The sequence below is a fragment of the Onychostruthus taczanowskii genome, unplaced genomic scaffold (assembly GCF_017590055.1).
Source record: "Onychostruthus taczanowskii isolate IOZ18803 unplaced genomic scaffold, ASM1759005v1 scaffold84, whole genome shotgun sequence".
Taxonomy (NCBI): Eukaryota; Metazoa; Chordata; class Aves; order Passeriformes; family Passeridae; genus Onychostruthus; species Onychostruthus taczanowskii.
This window is the reverse complement of record NW_024506332.1, coordinates 2,926,251-2,946,558: the sequence shown is the minus strand read 5'-3', so window position 1 is coordinate 2,946,558 and position 20,308 is coordinate 2,926,251. Positions and strand designations below refer to the sequence as shown.

Below are 20,308 nucleotides of genomic sequence, written 5' to 3'. Positions count from 1 at the left end.
CCTTGTCCCTGTGCCCCAGGAGGGAGCTGGGGACAAAGATAAGAGCCCCACGTGCCCCGTGTATCACGGGAGCGGCTGCAAACAGCGCTGCGCTGGGGTTATCGGGGTCCCGCACCTGGGGGCGGCTCCTGCCAGCCCCGTCCCGCTGTGGGGAGCGCTGTGGCTGCGTGCCCGGCCCTTATCCGGCCCTCCGCAGCCCCTCCGTGTGCCGCGGGTCAAGGCCGGCCCGGGGCCCCGCGTCACCGTCCCGGGGGTGTCGCAAGAGCCTCGGCGGGGGCACCGGGGAGGGGTCGCTCCCTCGGGGCCGCACTCGCGCTTTCGAGCGCTGCTTTTGTGCTCGGGGGGCAGCCCCGCGGGCGGGGGTCGCTGTGTCCCCCGGGGGCTCCATCCTCCCGCTCTCCCCGGGGCGGCTCCGCGGTGCCCGGCGGGGCCGCTCCCGGTCCCTGACCCCGGTTAATGATTCGCCGCCGGGCGCTGCCCGCTGCCAGCGGGGCCGCTGGGCAAACAGCAGCCCGGGGCGGCGGGGGCAGCACCGGGAGCCCCAGCCCCGCTCGGGGGGCGCGGGGAGCGCTCCCCGTGTGCGGGGAACGGGCGGGAGGAGGTGTCCGAGCCCCGGGGGGAGCTCGGGGGTGGCTGCCCCGTTCGGGGGTGACTGTCCCGTTCGGGGGTGGCTGTCCCGTCCGGGGGTCACCGGCACGGGGTGCCCCGGCTCCGTGCAGCCCGAGGCGGGGCCGGGGGGCGGTTCCGCGGGGCCCCGTTAAAGCGGCGGCGGCCGGCGGCGGCCGGAGGCGGTGGCGATGGGCAGCGAGGGCCAGCGGGGCCCGGCGGCGGCCCGGGGCCCGGGGCACGGCGACCCCCGGGCCCTGCGGAGGGACTGCCAGCACCGGTGGGCTGGGGACCGCGGGGACGGGCGAGCAGTGGGGGCAGCAGGAGCTGGGGGCTGGGGCGGGGGAGCGGGACCCCCAGGAAGGCCCCGGGGGTCAGGTACGGGAGGGGACCCTTGTCGCACCGGGAGGGGGCAAGGTCCTGGGTGCCATGTGGACATGCCGGGGGGGACAGGTCCAGACACGGGTTTACTGTCCCCCCTCCCTCTTGCAGCTCCATTTCCAGCTCCACAGCCCATTTTTCTGCTCCAGTAACTTGCTGTGGGGGCCCTGGGCTGGGATGAGCACACAGCCCTTCCAGAGCGCTGACCAGGGACTGGGATGGGGAAACACGACCCCGTCTCTTCCTCTGTGCCACCCCCAGCCCTAAACCTCTCCTCACCCCATAACTCCCCCCGTGGTCACCCCCAGGATCTTCGTCAACCGGAGCCTGGCGCTGGAGAAGATCAAGTGCTTTGGCTTTGACATGGACTACACCTTGGCCAGTGCGTTTTGGGGGGGCCCTAAGGCAGGGTGGGGGTCCCCCAGCCCCTGCCCACATCCCCCTTTCCCCCTGCAGTGTACAAGTCCCCTGACTACGAGGAGCTGGCCTTTGCTCTGCTGCTGGAGCACCTTGTTGCCATTGGGTACCCTCCTGAGATCCTTGCCTACAAATATGACCCCACCTTCCCCACCCGGTCAGTTTGAGGGGTCCCAGGGACGGGAGGGAAGGGGAAGGGAGCCCCCCAGGCACTGACAGCTGTGTGGTGCAGGGGGCTGGTGTTTGATGCCCTGTACGGGAACCTGCTGAAGGTGGATTCCCACGGGAACCTGCTGGTCTGTGCCCATGGCTTCCGCTTCCTCAAGGGGTGAGTCTGGGAATTCACCACCCCTGGGGCAGGGGGAACTTGGAGGTCCCTCAGGATGGAGTGCAGCTCCATGCTCCCTCCCCAGAGCCGAAATCCTCCACTATTACCCCAACAAGTTCATCCAGCGGGATGACATGAAACGCTTCCACATCCTCAACACCCTCTTCAACCTCACGGGTGAGTGAGAACCCCCATTGCCCTCCCACCACCCTGGGGTGCCGTCCCGCCCTGCACCCCCTCTCACAGCCCCCTCCCTCACAGAGGCCCACCTCTACGCCTGCCTCGTGGACTTCTTCACCAACTGCTCCAGATATGTCAAGTAAGAGCGAGGTGCTGGGCGGGGGCTCTCTGTTGGATCAGACAGGTGTAAATCCTGGGGGGGAGCTTCCCTCAGCAGGGCAGCCCTTTCACCCCTCCACTCCTGCCTGTTGCAGCTGTGACACCGGCTACAAGCACGGGAACCTCTTCATGTCCTTCCGCAGCATGTTCCAGGACGTGCGCGAGGCCATGGACCACGTCCACCTCTCTGTGGGTGCCCTGGGCAGGGGGCTGGGCTGGGGGGTGCTGGCAGTGCTGGCCTTTCCCCACACGCATGCCCTGGGAGGTTTTGGCCAGCCCCACCCCGTTCCTCCTGCAGGGCTGCCTCAAGGAGAAGACGCTGGAGAACCTGGAGAAATACGTGGTGAAGGATGTGAGTCGTACAACCCCAGGGACCCCTCCCCGCTCTGCTCCCCTCCCTTGTGGCCCCCCCTGTGCTCCCCCCACTGACTTGCCCCTCTCTAGCCCCGTGTGCCGCTGCTGCTGAGCCGCATGAAGGAGGTGGGGAAGGTGTTCCTGGCCACCAACAGTGACTACACCTACACTGACGTGAGTAGGGGTGTCCCTGTCCCCACCACCACGTCCAGCCTGCCCTGCACGGGGGGCAGAGGGGCTGTGTGGAAGCCCAAGCAGGGTCTGCCTTCCCTGGGGGCAGCAGTGGTGATGCCATGTGTCCTTGCAGGCCATCATGTCCTACCTGTTTGACTTCAGCAATGAGGACAAGGTGAGTCTGTCCCCAGTGTGGGCTGGGTGGGTGTCGCAGCAGCAGGCCCCTGAACGGGGTCATAATTAGCATTGGCTCCAGGATTCCAGAAGGCTGATCAATCACTTTATTATACTATACTATAGGAATTATAGTATAGGTATTATTCCTACACTATTAGGAAACCCATCGCCCTTCCAGACAGCCCAGACAGTCCGATACAGCTTTTTCCAGATCAGTTTGAATCCAAACACCATCACCACTGGCCAGTTAAGAAACCACCCCTTGGTAAACACATCTCCATAACACATTCCACACGTTCACAACAACAGGTGCAGCAAGCCAAGAAAAGAATTGTTTCTCGTTCTTTTCCCTGATCTCCTCACAGCCTTCCCCAGCACAAGGGAAAGCTGTGCCTGCTGCTCTCTGTGGGAGAGCTGCGGCCTCAGGTGGGGGGCTCAGGGTGCCATCAGCCTCCTCCTGCTGACCCCCTCCCCGGCACCCTCAGGCTGACGTCCCACGGCGCCCCTGGAGATCCTATTTCGACCTGATTGTGGTGGACACCCGCAAGCCCCTCTTCTTTGCTGAGGGCACCGTCCTGCGCCAAGTGGACACGGTGGGCACCTCTCCCCTGCTGCAGGGCTGGTTGGGGTGGTGGGCACTGTTTAGGCACGGAGGAGGCTCCTGTGGGCACAGAGAGGTGGGTTCATGGCTGACTGGACACCAGGTAACCCCCGTCCTGGGGTCCTCTTGTCCTGCAGGACACGGGGAAGCTGCGCATCGGGACGTACACGGGCCCCCTCCAGCACTGTGCTGTGTACTCCGGTGGTAAGCGCCCAGCTGGGCTGGCTGGCCTCTGTGGGCAGCAGGGGGGACGTGCCCACCCCCCACACCTCGACCCCCGGCTGTCACAGGCTCCTCAGATGTGGTGTGTGACCTGCTGGGTGTGAAGGGCAAAGACATCCTCTACATGGGGGACCACATCTTTGGGGACATCCTCAAGTCCAAGAAGCGGCAGGGCTGGCGCACCTTCCTGGTGGTGCCCGAGCTGGCCCGTGAGCTGCAGGTCTGGACAGAGAAGAGCGGTGAGCAGTGCTGGGTTGGGGACACAGACTTTACCGTGCAAGGGGAGGTGGCCTGGAGCCTCCTACACCCCTTGATGGCAGAACTGCCTCAGTGGGCCATGCCCTGACCCGCTTTGTGGGTCGTGCTGGGCAGTGGGAGATGCTCCCACACTGAGCTGGCCCTGTCGCCCTTGCAGAGCTGTTTGAGGAGCTGCGGAGCCTGGATCTCTTCCTGGCCGAGCTGTACCAGTGAGTTGGTTGGGGTGGGAGACCAGCAGGGTGGGAGCACCTGTGGGGAGCCCTCCAGGTGAGCCCTTAGCTGGGTCTGTTCCGTTCCAGGCACTTGGACAGTGGCAGTAGCGAGCGCCCAGACATCAGCTCCATCAAGCGTCGGATCCAGGTGACACCCAGGGTGCTGTGCCTGCTGGCACACAGCTCAGCTCACCCCCCGTGCCACAGCTTCCTCTGTGGAAAGCCCCCGAGGAGCTGCTGTGTGCCCTGACTGTGCTGCTGCACCCACAGAAAGTCACACACGAGATGGACATGTGCTACGGGAAGATGGGCAGCCTGTTCCGCTGTGGCTCACGTCAGACACTCTTTGCCAACCAGCTGATGCGCTACGCAGACCTCTACGCTGCCTCCTTCATCAACTTCCTCTATTACCCCTTCAGCTACCTCTTCCGGGCACCTCCTGTCCTGGTACGCAACCCCCAGGCCCTGCTGGTCACCCACTGTGCCTCAGTTTCCCTCCTTGCCTGAGGGGCACGGGGCTGGTGCCAGCCTCTCTCTGGGAGCCTTGTCCACCCCTGCAGATGGCCCATGAGTCAACGGTGGAGCACTCTCGCCGGGACTCAGGGGACGTGGCCACTGCCCTTCCTCCCTGGCTGGCCCAGCATGGTGACCCCCACCAGGTGGGTGGCAGGAGCAGAGGGGCAGAAGGACATGGGCATCCTGACACGCTGATGCCCTTGGGGTCCTGTGCCCGCTGAGCCCTTTCTGCACTGCCTCAGGTCCCTCAGGACTCAAGTGGGGAGGAGGAAGATGATGGAGAAGCCTGAGCACGCCCCAAGTGCTGCCGTGCTGCCCACGGGAGGATTCAGTGGCCCTGGACCGCTTGCACTCATGGCCAGCTACCACCTCTGGTGGCCACAGGATGGCTGGTGGCCCTGACTCATGGTCCCTGTCACGCCTGTCCCTGGGCAGCTGGGACCTTCTCCTGACTCTGCCCTGAGCCAGGAGAGGCTCCCCCCAAGTCTGCCAGCTCCTGCCCCTTTAATTCAGATCTGCCTGGTGCCCCTTTAGCTCATCGCTCTCCCACCAGCTCAGTGCCAGCCTGGGGGCATGCAGCAGCAGGGTGAAGAGGCAGTGCCACTGCTGCAGCATCCCTGGCAGCCCCACTGCAGCAGCTGGGGTCCCAGCAGCTAAAAGCCCCTGTCCCTTTAGCCTCTGGGCCTGGCCATGAGCACTGCAATGCTGGGTGGATGGGGTGGGGCTCTGCAGGTGACACCTGCTCCAGTGGAACCCCCTGCACCTGCTGTTCCTCTTTTTTTTCTTTCTACCCTTTTCTATTTATAAAAGAGACACAAAACTCCTGGCACCGCAGAGACATAAAATTGGTTTTAAAGGAAAACTGCTTTGTCCCTGCACCTGGGAGCTGGGGGAAAGGGCAGTCCCCAAATCCTTGTCCAGCAGCTGGGGCAAGCACAAGCTGCTAGGGAGAAAGTGGAGCTCCAAGTTATCCCCAGCTCTGTGGTAATCACATATCCTCTGAGCACAGAGAGACATAGCCCTCCTAGGATTCTCCTGGGAAGCTGTGAGAAGCTATGAGAAAGCTCAGAGAAAGAATTAAAACAATGATCATCTCAATCTCTGCCCTTGGCAGGCAATCTCTGTCAAAGATGTTTACAAGAAGGAGTTGTCCCTTCTTGACTAGTAGGTACGAGAAGATTCCTAAAGGCCAATCAGGTCTTAGGTCCACCATTGTTTCTATAAGAATTATGGATTTCTAATAATAAAGTGCTTTTTCATGCCTTCTGGTGATGGAGTCTCTGTATCTCCTTTGTCTGTCCCCAGTATCCCTTCGGTGATACACCTCTGCTCTGGGGCTGGGAGAATCGGTGGGAGAGGTGTGCTAATCACATATAATCTAAACAGAGAGAGACACAAATAGACATAACTCCCCAGTATTTACCTGGGAAGCTGTGAGGAACTGTGAGAAAACTTAGATAAAAGAATTAAAACAATTATCACCTCTCCTTCCGCACCTGTTGTTTACAGAAACGATTTTCCAGAGCGCGCTATTCTCAATTCACCAATAGCGTGAGAGGTTTTTTTTACTCTAAAACAAATCAATCTGGGCTTAGCGAGTGGGGTTATAAAAGCCACCGAGAGCCTCTGCCCGGCCGAGCGGAGCCGCTGCTGCCGCCCCCGGTCACCGGCGACCCCTGCAGGCCCCGGCGCCCTCCGGAGCGAGGTAACGCTGACTGTGCCCGGCTTGTCCCCTTCCTGGGAAGGCATCGTCCCCTTCCTGGGAAGGCATCGTCCCCGGGAGGCCGAGAACTGAGTAAAGGACGGGTTTTCCCAGCACAGCAGACTGTCTGTCTCTTGGAGTGGCAGCCTGCCGAGCGACGGGTTTTCCTTAAAAATGAGGAACCAACATTCCGCAGATGAACAAAAGATTGTTTCCGTGTGGAGGAACCTGATAACTCCCACGAAACCCCCTGTCTCTGATCAAGCACTTCGCGATCTTTTATTTCGGGCCAAAAATCACGGACTCGCCGTGGATGCGAGCGATGCCTTTGATCCAGAGACTTGGGAGGACCTCGGTGATTATTTCCTAAGTGCACTCCCAAGGGCTTTACTGGAGACGCATTTCTAAAGCCTTTCAAGGCAAGACCCCGGGCAACAGAAAAGTGACAAAGCCAACGTGTTTTTCGCCTGCGATGGCTCCGACAACCGTGTCCCGATCGACCGGGACGGAGCATCCCGTTCCATGTCCGCCGGCTCTCCCCGCACCGGGAGCGGCGGCGGGGGTGCCTTTGCTCACCATTTCCAGCATTCCTGCCCGCAGGGACCGGTGGGCTCGCCCCCTCTCCGGACGGAACAGCCGGTGTTCCTTCGTTTCGGCCGGTCCCGAGCCCACCGCCGCTGCCGCCGGGGTGCCTTTGGCGAGCCCGGCTCCGCCCGGCTCCGCTGTTCCGGGCTTGGCCGCGCCTGCTTGGCCGGCAGCGGCTCCGCCGCCTCTCCGGAGAGAAACTACCGCGGCGCTGCTTCGAGAGAGCCCCAAAGCCAGGGTGCAAGTCCATATTCCCGGGAAAACCTCTCCTTTCCCTTTGCCAACACGGACCAGCGGTCCTGGAGAGAGAGGGGGGAGGAGGAGGAGGCGTTCTGTCCCTCCAGCCATCCTTCCAGCCGCTCCTGCAATCCTCCCTCTGCCCGTTTGGCAGAGACCTTCCAAGGACTGGAGTTTTTTGTTCCCGTCCCGGACTCAATGGCAACAGGAGAGGAACACAGGATGCCCCTTAAAATCATCCCCAACCCTTTCTTTTTCAGGGCATCAACCTCCCCTCAAGCTTACACTCATAAAAGACTTTGACTCCATTTTCAGCAGGGTGCTGCTGGCTCACCCAGAGCTGACACTTACCTACGATCTGCAGCTGATGGGGTCCTTGCAACACGCCTAGCCTGCATGCCAATTGCCTTCAGCATCTCTGGTCCAGGCTGATCTCTCCTGCTTCTCAAATCATCCTCAGGAACACGAGTTTTGGAGTTGTGTATGCTGTGAGACTGGTTTTTGTGACCTGTCCCTTGGGATGCTGCTGTGTGTCCAGGAGCCACCACCTTCATGTCCTTCCTGTCCATCACCTCTTTGACCATGGGCCTTGGCCATGGCAAAGTGACTCCTGAGTTCAGGCTGGATTTCAGGTTTGTGATGACCTGGGACTTGCCCAAGGTGGGAGGCTTGGTGGGAAATCTTCTCACTCGGGGGAGACTGGCTGTGCTTGAGGCTTCCCCCTGGAGCTGTGCCAGGTTGCCTCACAGTAATACTTTCTCCTTGCTTTGTCCCTGGGTTTTTATGTATCAAATTAGCAGAAGCAGGAAGGAACTGAGATGGCTGCAATGGCTGAGTTGTGTTACTTGTTTTGTGACATGCTCCTTGATTCTGGCAGGGCTTTCCTGAATTTCGCTTGCACTCGTGGCCAGCTACCACCTCTGGTGGCCACAGGATGGCTGGTGGCCCTGACTCATGGTCCCTGTCACGCCTGTCCCTGGGCAGCTGGGACCTTCTCCTGACTCTGCCCTGAGCCAGGAGAGGCTCCCCCCAAGTCTGCCAGCTCCTGCCCCTTTAATTCAGATCTGCCTGGTGCCCCTTTAGCTCATCGCTCTCCCACCAGCTCAGTGCCAGCCTGGGGGCATGCAGCAGCAGGGTGAAGAGGCAGTGCCACTGCTGCAGCAGCATCCCTGGCAGCCCCACTGCAGCAGCTGGGGTCCCAGAGTGTGTGTGATGGCCACAATCCCAGGAGACACAGCTGCTGTCTCCACACCACTCACTAGCCCGCACACATCTCCAATGCAAAGTTTAATATTTAAAACTGCATTTAGATATTTAAAACAACATTGAGATATTCATTTGATCCATGCTTATTCTGTGCCAACCCCTCCCCTCTACATCTGAGGGGCAGCAAGAGTTTGATACATAAAAGCTAGAGACAAAGCAAGGAGAAAGTACTACTGTGAGGCAACCAGGAAGCCTCAAGCACTCAGGAGAGTGTGTACAAGGCAGCACTGTGAGCAGGCAGCCTGCTCCTGCTGGGAACCCCTCAGGAGCTCTTGGGGGGATATGGACTTAAGCCCTCCAGCTCTGCCACTTCTGGCAAAGCCTTGTTTTTTCGGAAGAAGAAGCGAGTGTCCTCCTCAGCATCCAGGATTTCACTGAGGGATGACACCACGGGGTCGTGGTCCTTCAGCATCTCTGGGTAGCGACTCTGAGCCCTCTCGGTCCGCAGGGAGCGCCGCACGGGAGTTACAAATTTCAGTTCTAGGCCTTCCAGGAATTCCTTTCCTCTGTGGAGAGAAGAAGAGCATTGGGTGATATTGAAACAGGGCACCCCTGATGAGGGAGGGGAATGATGCATCTGACTCCATGGATATCAGAAGGCTAATTAATTACTTTATTATACAGTCAGATTTTATATATTATTACACTATATTACATTACATCTGAACTGAATGTGCCAAGCACTCAGCTCTGCACACAACTGCACTCATCCCATGACTGTCAGCCCACAGTCCCAACACACACACACTCTTGGCTCTGATAGGCCAAGGAAACAAAACACCATCACTCTGGGTACCCAATCTCCATATTGCATTCTACTTTTGCACAAACACAGGCACAGCAAATAAGAATTGTTTTTCCTTTCACTGAGGTTCAGAGAATGTGAACCTTAGAAATCCTTGGGAAGAATTGTGCCTTGCTTTTCTCTGTGAAGACAAATGCAGCCACAGGGTAAACCCTGCAGAGGACCACTGGCGTGGAAGGGTGTGTGCTGCCAGGAGCAGGAGGTTCAGCCTTACCTGGATGCAGATGTAACCTGCAGCTTGACTGAGGGGGGGAGGGAGGTCATGGGCCTCCCCACCAGGCCTGGAGTCGATGCTATGGGCTGCCTCTCAGCTGGACAAGGTGTGGTAGGCTCCCAAGGAATGGGTTCCTCTGCCTTTTCTCCTGGCAGGAAAGGAAAAGGGCAACACAGCTGCAGTGCAGGCTAGGGATCACACCTTGGCACTCTGCTGCCTGCAGAGGCTTGCAGGGCCAAGACTCTCCCTAGCCCAGGCAGAGTAACAGTCTCCCATTTTTCAGATCAGGATTCCAGACTTTCACAACACTCCTCTGTTGTGAACTCTCCATGTGTGCAGATGCGAGGCTTGACTCCATGTTTCAGAAGGCTGGTTTATTATCTTATGATATATATTATATTAAAATGCTACATTAAAACTATACTAAAAGAACAGAGAGAAAAGGTTGATCAGAAGGCTAGAAAGAACAAGAACAGAATGCATAACAAAATCTTGTGACTCTCAGAGTCCGATGCAGCTGCACCTGTGGTTGGCTCTTAATTAGAAACAACCAACATGCACCAAACACAGCTGCACCTGTTGCATTCCACAGCAGCAGACAGTTATTGCTTTCATTTCTTTCCTGAGGCCCTCAGCTCCTCAGGAGGGGAAAAATCCTAGCAAAGGATTTTTCATAAAATATCATGGCTACACTCCTCAGGAGGGACATGAGGTGTTGGGACAGACTGTGAAGAGTGTTGCCTCCAGGCTGGCAACACCAGGGAGCCCCTGCCTGCCCATGCTCACCAAGCCCACAATGCTCAGGTTACCTTCCAGTTTTTGGCCTGCATCCTTCAAAATCTTGAGAGCAGTTTGTCTGAGCTCTTCAACTGGCTGCAGGAAAAGCAGAACATGGGTCAGGGCAGGTCTGGCATGGGAATGGAGACCAGAGCTAGAGCTGAATGGGAGGAAAGGCTTTTGCTGCTCAGCCTGTGCTGAGGACAGCAGGAAGAGGCTGCAGTATTCCCCTTTGCCCAGTGGGATCCCTCAGCACCCAGCACAGCTGGCCAGGTGCCCACCCTGCATGGGCACATCCTGCAGCATGGAATGGGACTGGCAGCTCTAAAAGACTTTTTCACTTTTAATGCTGCTAAACTCATTCCAAATCCTGGCCCCTTGATCTCGAGGAAGCCCTCCAGAGCAGAGGAAGGGAACACAGGGAGGTGGCATGCCCCACTCACCTCAGCCCCAGCACTGACTGCTTCTCTGTACAGCTGCAACACATCAAAGGGGCCGCTCCGGGCCAGCAGCATTGCTTGGCAGATCCAGAATTTGGCAAATTTCTCTGCCCGTGGCACAAGGGACAGCACTGCTGAGATCTCCTCTGCATGGACACCCTGCAAGGGGAAGGGTAAGGGCCTGAAAAAGGTGTCCATGGCATGGATGAATGTGTGCTCCAAGAAGCAGATCGTGCCTGACCACAGCTCCCATCAGTCTCCAGGAGGAGGCCCTCAAAAGTCTGGCTTTGCAAGTCTCCTACATAACCATGGCAGATAAAAACCACAAGTCTTTTTTGACAGGGTACCTCTCTGTTGCAGTTTGTTTGAGTGGGGGAAAGCTCCCTCTCCATTCTCCCAGTCTAGAGGCAGGCTCCCACCTTCAAGCTCTGGTCTGCCTCTGCATGCCTTTGGCCTACCCAAAACTTTATGAGGACTTTTATTTTCCTATGTTTCCCCTCTTGCCACTGAACGGACATGGCCCTCATTCCCTGCCATCTTCAGGAGAGGAAAAGCTCATTCAAGCAGCTCCTTTCCTATTCTCACCTCCTCAATGAGCTTCAGGCACTCAGTAAATATGTTGTTGATCTTTGCTTGGCAGCGCTGCTCTGGATTCTCTTGCTTCTCTGCTGCCTTGACCTTTCTGCAGGACGCTTTCACCGCCTGCTTCTGAAGCAGCATCATTGGTGGCCGCTTGTATGTCTTGCCTTTGGATGCCAACCACTCCTCCAGCTGTTTCCTGTCCAAGGACAGAGAAATCACAGTTACCACAGCAGACAGTAACTTGACAAGAGCTTGCTGTTTTTCCTTGGACTCTTCCTTTAGCCAACCTGAACCCAGGTGTCACTTTGCCATGGCCAAGGCCCATGGTTAAAGAGGCGATGGACAGGAAGGACACAAAGGTGGTGGCTTCAGCTGCTTAAAAAGAATCAGTATATCTATCTCAGAAACACACCTGAGCTCTAGACTGGGAAAGGAAATCACTCCCAAGCATAAGCCTTGAGGCTAAAGCAGGAGAGTGGCCACACACTTTCCTTCCACTTACTGAATTGGTGGGAGAGAAACCCAGGGTGCCTCCCAACAGACCTTCTTGATTCTGGCAGGGCTTTCCTGAATTTGTCCAGATCTGTCTCTTCCTTATCCTGGTGGTTGCCCATACTTCCTTTCTGACCCAGAACAGACCTTGATGTTCCAGATTTTCCTTGCCTGTGGGCCAAGACTCTCTCCTTCCTGAGACTGTTTTTATTGGAGTGGATAGTTCTGATCAGCTCTGAGGATGTGGAAGCTTGTGGGCCAAGGTTTTCCTTATTGCAGACCAGCCTGTCCTGCAGCCCCACATTCAGGGAGTGCAGAGAGTGGTCATTTCCCACCTGCAGTGCTGCTGCAGTGACAGTCTCCTGTGCAGGCTTCTGGCTCCTTTCTGGATTTAGGTGACCAGAGCTTGAAGGTGGGAGCCTGCCTCTAGCCAGTGCAGAAGCAGGAAACGTCACATTGTTCCCTGGCTGCACTGGGCACACCCCTCCTGCTCTCTGGCATCTATTTGAAGCCTTCTTCAGAGCAGTGTGGCCAGTGTCCTGCGTGGCTTTGGCTCCAAGCTTGCCATCCTCTTGTGCACCCTCCATCACAGTGCCAAGAACATCCTTCTTGTTGCTGTTAACCTAGAAAGACAAAGCAGCTCTCAGCTCCAAGGAGAATGCAGCTGGGTCAGACCCTGCCAGCTTGCCCAGGGGACAGTCATGTGACAAAGCAGCTGTCAACAGGACAAAAACACAACACCCACCAGGACATGGGCAAAGGAGCAGTCTCCCAAACTGAAACTCCTAACTAAGCTAAACTCCTTTGAAAAACAGCTAGTTGACTCATTGCCAGCTATTTAGCAATCTGTGGTATGTCCCCCATTTGCAGTCAGGAACTCATGACCCTGACTTGGGGATGTGGTTTTCAAAGTAAGTTGTCTGAATTGCAGCCAGGATGAAAAATTATTATGACTAAAGTAAATTCTCTTGTGACCCTATAAGCAGGGATCCTGATGAGCTCTCTTGGACTGCTGAGAGCTGTGACCAGCATCTCCCACTGAGTGGGGCTTCTCAGAGCCAGCAAACTCTCACATTTAATGATGTCAACAGAGCCTGGGCTGATATCTGTTATTATCTTACTATAAAACTTCCATACCCTCTCTGTGAGTTTCTCATGGGCAGCTCCTTGCAACACTGACTCCTTCCTGTCCCTTGCAAGACCACCTCACCCTTCCTCCTCACAGCACAGCTAACAAACTCCATCTCTCCTCTCAACTAGCTAACCCACTCTTTACAACACCCATCCTTGCTGGCTATAGTGAAGGGCAGGCCTGTTCCTAATCCTTGGTAGTTAGTACAGCTGCAGCTCAGGGGTGAGATTGCCTTCAGTACTGTCTCTATTCTCCTACAATCCATCTTCCCACAGATATCCCCTTTCCCCAAGGCTCAACCCTTCTGCCTGTTGAGAAGATACAAAGGTGTGGAAGGGGCTCACAGCTGGCCTGTGAGTCAGAAAAGGTTAGTGTCTAGATTTCAAGGAAATATGTATTCTATTTGCCATCTATTAGAGGTGTGGCAGTTGTCTTCTGTTAATTGGGCTGTTTTCTTTATCTCTTCCACAAACTAATCCTCCTTCAGGGGAGACATCTGCTGTTAATGGGCCACTGAGTGTCACTGCATGACTGATAAAATTACATCATCCCATTGACAGATGCTCTGCCCAGAGGGAGGAGCCAAGCATTCCTGCCTGGATTTGGTCTGAGATTTTGGGACAGCAGAACAACTGGATTCCCAGAGGAACAGTTGCCTCTTCCACTGGATCTTCACAGGCAGACCAGGCCCATCTACACCACCCTTCTACAGGATGCCTGCTCCAACAGAGCCACAGCTGACACTGCAGGAGGGCTGCAGCCACCACTCCAATTGGACTGCTACCAATGCCCTGCCCAACAGGGTGTCAGGGTGTATTCTGACTTTGTCAGTGTTGTTTTGTTTTACTGCATTGTGGTGGGCTTTTTTTTTTTATTTTTATTTTCTCCCCTAAGAAAGAGCTGATTCCTGCTCCCATATCTTTGCCTGAGAGCCCCCCTTAGTTTCAAATTTATAACAATTCAGAGGGAGGGGGTTTACATTTCCCATTTTAGGGGAGGCTCCTAGTATAGAGAAGCCTTCTTAAGTCTGTTATGTCTGTCTCAACAGTGACACAAAGGCACCAACATGAGTCCTTCACTGAATCCAAGGGGAATTTTTCACAGATATATACCTCATACAAACTCCTTAGGTCTATGTATGTTTAAGTATGCTAGAGCAAATGTTCCATGAATGTGGCTTTCCTTGGTTCTTAAGTACTTTAGAGTTTAAGTCAGGCCTGTTGAGCAAGTTATTAATGTGATACAGTAAATTCTATACGAATCCTTTGTTAAATTATGTCATTTAACCTATTAATTAAGTGCTGTTAAGTTTAAGCAGTGTTAGCACTGTTAAAACCTTCAGGCCTAAACTGTTGGTCAAGCCCAGTGCTCAGATCAGCAAGGCAGTCTGCTCTAAATCTTGTGACTCAATCAACCTTCCTTATTCCCTTATATCATTACCCTTCCCTTTCCCTACCCCACTCCCCCAGCTTCCACACAGATAATTTTTGGGTTGGTTTTGTTTTCAGATTGATTGATTTTAGATTTTAGCTTGCTTTTTCTCCATGTGCTTTAACCATCCAGTAAGCAGAGTGAAGCTTGACAATGAACTTTGTTGTGCTTTCAGTTCAATATTAAACCTGCTTTTGCCCTTGCCAGTGATTCTTTAAGCAACCATAAAACACTCATTTGTGACAGGGGACCCCGTTCTGCCCAGACTCACTGAAAGCATGAAAGACTCAAAAGCTTCCTACTTACATGCTTGAGTTTAGAAACTGGTTCTAAGGGTGGATTCAGGTGATTAGTCCAGTCCTTTAAAAAGGGTCTGTAAAAGTCCAAAAAGTTATCAGGTTATTTAACAAATTATCAGGTTATTTATCAGCCATAAGAAAAGCAGAAAGAGTTAGGCATCTAACCCACTGCTGGTTGTCCCAGACACAGGAGATTAGGAATAGCTTTCAGAAATCAAAAACTTGTTGAGGAATACTGCCACATACTATTAATTCTTTTTCTTTTGTGTGGCAACAGAAAAGCAACACAAGCCATTAACATCCAAGGCTGTCACAAAACTTCCATGGACAACAAAACTAACCAAAATGATTCCTGCAGGCAGTGGTCTGCAGGTAGCAGGTTTGGAGCTCCTGGCTCTGGCAGTCTCAGGAGCTGAGATGAGGAAGTTTCACAGAGTCTCATAAAACATGCAGAAGAGACACCATCAGCCATTGGGAAACAGCAGCACTCAAACCATTCCTTTGCTCCTGGTGCCAGTAACTACAGACTGGTGCCAGGGTGCTGTGGGGGCAGAGCACAGACAGCAAGGCCCTGACAGGAGCTGGTTCTTTGTACACAGGCCAGAGAAGGTAGACACTGCCCAGTGGGGAGAGCCAGCTATACCCCAGACCTTTACATATCATCTCATCCAAGCCCAGCATCCTCCTAACTTACTTGGCACTTGTGCATTTCAGCCTTTCCTTGGCTGCTTGGCAGTTCTGCAGCTGGCTCCTCCATTGTGCTGCAGAGAGATGACAGGAAATGCAGTGCACACAGGTCTCAGTACTCAAAGACTGAGTACTCATGACAATGAATTTCTCTTACTCTCAAACACTACATTGCACACCTCTCAACCTCCCTGCCTGGGAGCCTGGCAGTGCTATTCCCATAAAGTCCCTTTTGCACATGATATTGCCCAGAGGCTCCCTGGCACTTACTCTTCCTGACCTCCACAGCGTGATGCCACTCAACACCTCAACTGTGCACGGCTCAGTTTGCAGAAGGAAAGGCTTCCACTGAGCCCTGAGAGCAGCACGACCCCCCCAACACACTCCCACACCTCCGCGTCCCTGCGCCCGTTTTGTGGGCGCCTCCCGCGGGTTCACACACCGTCAGGCACTCCGCTGCCCCTCACGCTCCCTCCCAAGGCCTCAGCAGCCCCCGGCACCCTCCCCACAGTCCCATAGTGCCACACCGTCAGGCACACCGCTGCCCCTCACGCTCCCTCCCAAGGCCTCAGCAGCCCCCAGGCGGCCCCCGGCACCCTCCCCATAGTCCCATCAGTGCCACACCGTCAGGCACTCCGCTGCCCCCTCACGCTCCCTCCCAAGGCCTCAGCAGCCCCCAGGCGGCCCCTGGCACCCTCCCCACAGGCCCATCCGTGCTCCCTCCAGTCCAGCACTCCCGCAGAACTCGGGCCTCCCCACAAGACACCCGCCCCAGAGGGTCCGCGGCTCCCCCGCATCACAGAGCCTCTCAGCTCCGTTCTCCTCCGCCCCCTCCCCGGTACCGGGACCCCTCAGACCCAGCTCCGAAGCTCCCGCCCGCTCCATCCCGGGCGCTGTCGCCGATCGACCACCGGCGATCCCCACAACGGCCGCGCCGTCGCTATTGGCCACCGCCTTCTTCAAAGCGACCAATAGGGAGAGCCAAACGCCGGCCTTGGCTCTGTTATTGGCTGAGAGGGCAGGGGGCGGGGCCGGCCTCTCAGTGACAGCTTGCTGTGCCGTGAGGAGCCGTGCTGCGCCGAGCCAGGCCGCGCCGTGCTGTTAGAAACGGGACACGCTCCCGAGAGTACAGTGATTTCAGCGTTTATTATCATTAAAAAAAAGGCCTAAAGCATGAGGGCCTGCGGGCCGAGCAGGAGCGTTCCCGTCGAGGATGCTGCAGCGCCGGCGCTGGGTTTTCTTGAGCAGCGATGCCCCCGATGTTCCAGGTGGGGCGGCACGGATTCATTGGGGCAGATGCCCCCTTTTTCTCCTGCTTTTTATCTGTTTGGATTGGTTTCTTTTTGGATCCTTAATTTGCATGAAGAGTTTGATTGGCCCGTGACAGTTCTGTCCAGGCTCATTTCGCTTGGGGGTGGTGCCCTTTACTGAGGTGTGTTATGGTACGTTGAGTACCATATTTCTTATAATTACCCTTTTAACCCCTCTTACAATAAAACAACCAAGCTAACAGTACATGCTTAACAATCTATCAACTATTTTACAAGTTTCTAACCTATTTTTGACAGTGCCACAGCACAGTTGTGCCATGCCATGCCATGCCATGCCATGCCATGCCACTCATTGTCCTGCTGCACTGTGGCCCACCATGCCATGTGCTGGCCACAGCTGGGGCAGAGGTGACAGTTTCAGGCAGCTGCTGGGGATCCACCATGGCATGCCCACCTCAGTCACCTCCCAGCTGTGGTGTGGGCATGGAGACAGAGTGGTGGAGGGTCCTGCATGGGTCAGGGTGGTCCCTGGGCTGTGGGGTGGCCCCCCACGCCCTGGATTTTCACCCAAAAAGCAGCCAAAGCAGAAGGATTTTCCTATCCGTAACCCCATTCCCCATGAGCAATGAGCTAAGCAATGCTGTTCTAGAAAACTTTTTATTTCCGCCTCCATCCACATACAAGTTAAAAGCAAAAATAAATAAGGGGGCACAATAAATAAGTACCAAAGCAATGGGCAGACACAATAAATAAATAAATATAGACTGGGATGGCTCGAGCCCATGGGGCCCAGAGCTGCTATTTCACATGAAATAGATGGCGAGGGGGGGTCGTGTCCCAGGGGTTGTACTTAGTACATACAGCCTGAAAACCGGTGACTGCCGGTTGGGTTGGTGCAGGGTCTTCAGCGCCCACTCAGCTCGTAGGTAGCGATGTTCACCTGGTCTGGGGTGTTGGTGATGCCCACGGGCTGGCGGGGCTGCAGCGATGTGCAAACGAACCAGCCGGGGAAGGCGGCCGACTCGAAGCGGGTGGTGCCCTCAGCTGGGCTGTCCAGGCGGTAGAAGATGAAGCGGGTCAGCTCCACGCTCTCAATATCCCTCCTGATGTCAGCTTCCTACAGCCACGGGGGGTGAAATGGTGGTCAAGGTGGAGTGGAGCCCCCAGCCCCACAGAGAACAGACTGGTGGGACCCCCTGCTCACCTCCAGCTGCAGCACGGGCTTGGTGCCACTCATCACACATGACATGTAGAGCTGGTAGCCCTTGATGCCCAATGCCACCGGCATCTTTCCAGACCCTGGAGTGCCCTGAGATGACCGAGGGCGGTACAGAGCAATGTTGAGCTTCACTGCAGAGAGAAGGGATAGGTAAATGGGTGGTCTTGGGTTTGTGGGGTGGCTCCTGGGTGGTCATGGGTTTGGGGACAGGGACATTGAGATGGGAGCATATGCTCTCACCTTTCTGTCCAGCAGAGGGTCCCTGCAGGTGCAGGGCCACCAGCTGGGTGGGTGACTCCAGTACGAAGCACTTGTGGTCGATGTCCAGGATGTCGAAGGACTGGGAGCGAGTGTAGCGGAAAACGGGTGCCCTGGTGTAAGTGCCTCTGATGTGCTGGAAGGAGATGGGCTCTGTGGGGAGTGACACAGTCAGGAGGATGCTGCTCCCAGGTCCAAGAATGCCCCCCAAGAATATCCTCTGGCTGGGGTGCCACCCCTGGCATCACCCTCATACCGAAAATATCATCCAAGAAGCTGCCAAGGTCACTGTCAGCAAAGTCCTTGGTTGTCAGCTGCTTTTGGAGCTTGGTCACAGCAACCACCAGGATGGCAGCCTGGCGAAAGGTCCTGGAAAGGGGTCCTTTTGTCACCGTCACCTGGATGTCCACCCCAGGCGATGTCCCCTCCAAATCCAGTCGGGGCTTCTGGGGAAGAAGGAGGATCTAGGGTGAGAGCCTGGCTTCCACAGGACATGGACCCCACCACTCCCACCACCACCACAGCGTTACCTTCTGCAGGCACAGACAGCTGGGGCCATACAACGTCTCCTCGTTCAGGCTGAAAGGAGAAGGGAGATGGTGAAGTCAGGGTCAGGAATGCAGCATCACATCCCCAAAGTCCTCTCCAGCATGTCTGTTCTTACCTGCTGCTCTCCAGTGTGTCCAAATCAGGGACGAATGCCATTGCCGCCACTGACTGCAGAGTCCTGGGCAGAGACTTCTCAGCACCTGCAAACTTCCGAGGCGCTTGGCTGCCTGCTGCTGCCTGTCCTGCCTGCAGTGCTGCTTGGCTGCTCTCTGAGCCCGCTGTCAGCGTGGCTGGTTTTCAAGAGCCTCTAGAAGGAAGCGCCGTCAGAGTGGGATTTCCAGGTTTCGCAACGCTCGGTTTTGCCCAATTACTCTGTTGAGACTGGAGGGCTTGGGAAGGTGGGGGTTGATTGCCCCAAGCAGTGCAGTGGGGAGGCAGAGCATGGAGCAGAGCAGGGAATATTCCAGATATGGGTCAGAGCAGGGGATGACCTGGAGCTGGGCTGTGGGGCAGAGCACAAGGATGCTCCAGGGCTGGCGTGTGGGGCAGAGAGCAGAGGGGATGTTCGGGGTTGATGTGTGGGGCCTGTGACCGTGTGCCAGTCTGCCATTTGGTTGACCCAGCAGGGAGCTGGACTCACTCAGAGCCAGCTCTGACCCCAGACCCAAAGCCAGCCCCAGCCCAGCTGTGGTGACACCCATCGGTGTCAGGGCCGGGGGTTGTGGGTGCCCGGAAGTGGCCAGTGGTGCAAGTGCTGCCACTCCACCATTTCCCCACAGCTTCCTCCCGTACTGCCCAGACCCCTGGTGCCATGGCCAGCTGTGCCTCCTCTGTCACCCCTCTTGTCCTCACTGCCCCAACACCAGTGGGTGCAGGACCCCGCTGTCTGCTCAGTTTCTTGTGCCCACTCGTGCCACCATGGGGACATGGCCTTCAGAGACATGGCCTTTAGGGGCTCTTCTCATCCTCGTGTCCATCCGGTGTGCTGGAGATTGCACCACACTGGGAGGGCCAGGGGATGTGCGTGGCCGGGCTTGCGTGGACTTGGGCTGTTGGGGTGTTTTCCTGGCACCCGTTTCACTTCCTGAAAGTACCATCCAGCCCTGCACAGCTGCTGTGGCCGAGAGTGGCACCACCATGACTCACTGTCAGGAAATTGCCAGAAAAAAGAGTTCCCAGAGCACCTCCTGTGCCCTGCTGGGCATCCGCTGGCTGTCACACATGGCGGGATATCCCCAAAAGCCCGAGGTGCCCCAGAGCAAGGAATTCTCCATGACACAGTGGAGATCCCTAGGCCATGGCAGAGCCCCCAGGCCACGGTTGGGATCCTGAAGCCTTGGTGAGAGTCACCAAGGCACAAATGAGGGCTGAGAGCCATGAATCACAGTGGGTGTCCCCAGGCCACACAAGGTGTCCAGGTTGTGGTGAGAGTTCCCCGGCCATAGCGGGGTCCCCAGGCCGCGGTGACAGTTCTGCGGCCATGGCGCGGTCCCCAGGCAGCGGTGAGAGCTCCCCGGCCATGGTGGGGTCCCCCGGCCATGGCGGGGTCCACAGGCCGCGGTGAGAGCTCCCCGGCCATGGCGCGGTCCCCAGGCCGCGGTGACAGTTCTCCGGCCATGGTGGGGTCCCCGGGCCATGGCGGGGTCCCCAGGCCGCGGTGACGGTTCTCCGGCCATGGCGGGGTCCCCAGGCCGCGGTGACAGTTCTCCGGCCATGGCGCGGTCCCCAGGCCCCTCCTGCGCCTCAGCCTTGCCGAGCCCCGCGGCCCGGCCCCACC

General features: G+C 56.5%; 3 protein-coding genes across 6 annotated transcripts; 1 reads left to right on the top strand and 2 right to left on the bottom strand.

Annotated features, from left to right (window-relative positions):
* Nucleotides 1-76: 76 nt before the first annotated feature.
* LOC121346822 (cytosolic purine 5'-nucleotidase-like) lies at nucleotides 77-5,854 on the top strand. Of its 4 annotated transcripts, XM_041424948.1 has the most exons (18): nucleotides 653-886; nucleotides 1,296-1,369; nucleotides 1,444-1,561; nucleotides 1,637-1,732; nucleotides 1,818-1,909; nucleotides 1,994-2,051; nucleotides 2,167-2,260; nucleotides 2,370-2,423; nucleotides 2,516-2,599; nucleotides 2,733-2,774; nucleotides 3,262-3,369; nucleotides 3,515-3,581; nucleotides 3,668-3,838; nucleotides 4,015-4,066; nucleotides 4,157-4,217; nucleotides 4,340-4,516; nucleotides 4,630-4,728; nucleotides 4,828-5,854. In XM_041424948.1, the coding sequence occupies exons 1-18, from the start codon at nucleotides 798-800 to the stop codon at nucleotides 4,873-4,875; spliced, it is 1,584 nt and encodes a 527-aa protein (XP_041280882.1). In that variant the 5' UTR covers nucleotides 653-797; the 3' UTR covers nucleotides 4,876-5,854. The 4 variants fall into 4 exon arrangements, with proteins under 4 accessions (XP_041280880.1, XP_041280881.1, XP_041280882.1 ...); XM_041424946.1 differs by lacking the exon at nucleotides 1,296-1,369 and having other exon boundaries at nucleotides 77-886; XM_041424947.1 differs by lacking the exons at nucleotides 1,296-1,369; nucleotides 3,262-3,369 and having other exon boundaries at nucleotides 77-886.
* A 2,580-nt stretch (nucleotides 5,855-8,434) lies between these two features.
* Nucleotides 8,435-15,701, bottom strand: CKAP2L (cytoskeleton associated protein 2 like). The gene is made up of 8 exons (XM_041424744.1): nucleotides 15,242-15,701; nucleotides 14,555-14,621; nucleotides 11,696-12,308; nucleotides 11,197-11,480; nucleotides 10,615-10,770; nucleotides 10,204-10,267; nucleotides 9,395-9,542; nucleotides 8,435-8,881 (listed from the first exon to the last, which is right to left on the bottom strand). The coding sequence occupies exons 1-8, from the start codon at nucleotides 15,370-15,372 to the stop codon at nucleotides 8,638-8,640; spliced, it is 1,707 nt and encodes a 568-aa protein (XP_041280678.1). The 5' UTR covers nucleotides 15,373-15,701; the 3' UTR covers nucleotides 8,435-8,637.
* Nucleotides 15,702-17,167: 1,466 nt separating this feature from the next.
* IL1B (interleukin 1 beta) lies at nucleotides 17,168-19,996 on the bottom strand. The gene is made up of 6 exons (XM_041424839.1): nucleotides 18,647-19,996; nucleotides 18,513-18,561; nucleotides 18,239-18,428; nucleotides 17,965-18,135; nucleotides 17,710-17,855; nucleotides 17,168-17,622 (listed from the first exon to the last, which is right to left on the bottom strand). Exons 1-6 carry the CDS (start codon nucleotides 18,685-18,687, stop codon nucleotides 17,410-17,412), a joined length of 810 nt encoding a protein of 269 aa, XP_041280773.1. The 5' UTR covers nucleotides 18,688-19,996; the 3' UTR covers nucleotides 17,168-17,409.
* Nucleotides 19,997-20,308: the final 312 nt, after the last annotated feature.

Coding starts and splice junctions, on each gene's coding strand:
- IL1B (XM_041424839.1), bottom strand. CDS start 18,687: ATGGCATTCGTCCCTGATTTGGACACACTGGAGAGCAGCAG. Junction 17,856..17,964: donor ACCCTCTGCTGGACAGAAAG/GTGAGAGCATAT, acceptor TTCTCTCTGCAG/TGAAGCTCAACATTGCTCTG. Junction 17,623..17,709: donor AGCCCGTGCTGCAGCTGGAG/GTGAGCAGGGGG, acceptor CCGTGGCTGTAG/GAAGCTGACATCAGGAGGGA.
- CKAP2L (XM_041424744.1), bottom strand. CDS start 15,372: ATGAGTACTCAGTCTTTGAGTACTGAGACCTGTGTGCACTGCATTTCC. Junction 14,622..15,241: donor CTGAAATGCACAAGTGCCAA/GTAAGTTAGGAG, acceptor GGACTTTTACAG/ACCCTTTTTAAAGGACTGGA. Junction 8,882..9,394: donor CAGGTTACATCTGCATCCAG/GTAAGGCTGAAC, acceptor TTCTCTCCACAG/AGGAAAGGAATTCCTGGAAG.
- LOC121346822 (XM_041424946.1), top strand. CDS start 457: ATGATTCGCCGCCGGGCGCTGCCCGCTGCCAGCGGGGCCGCTGGGCAA. Junction 3,582..3,667: donor CTGTGCTGTGTACTCCGGTG/GTAAGCGCCCAG, acceptor CGGCTGTCACAG/GCTCCTCAGATGTGGTGTGT. Junction 3,839..4,014: donor GGTCTGGACAGAGAAGAGCG/GTGAGCAGTGCT, acceptor TCGCCCTTGCAG/AGCTGTTTGAGGAGCTGCGG.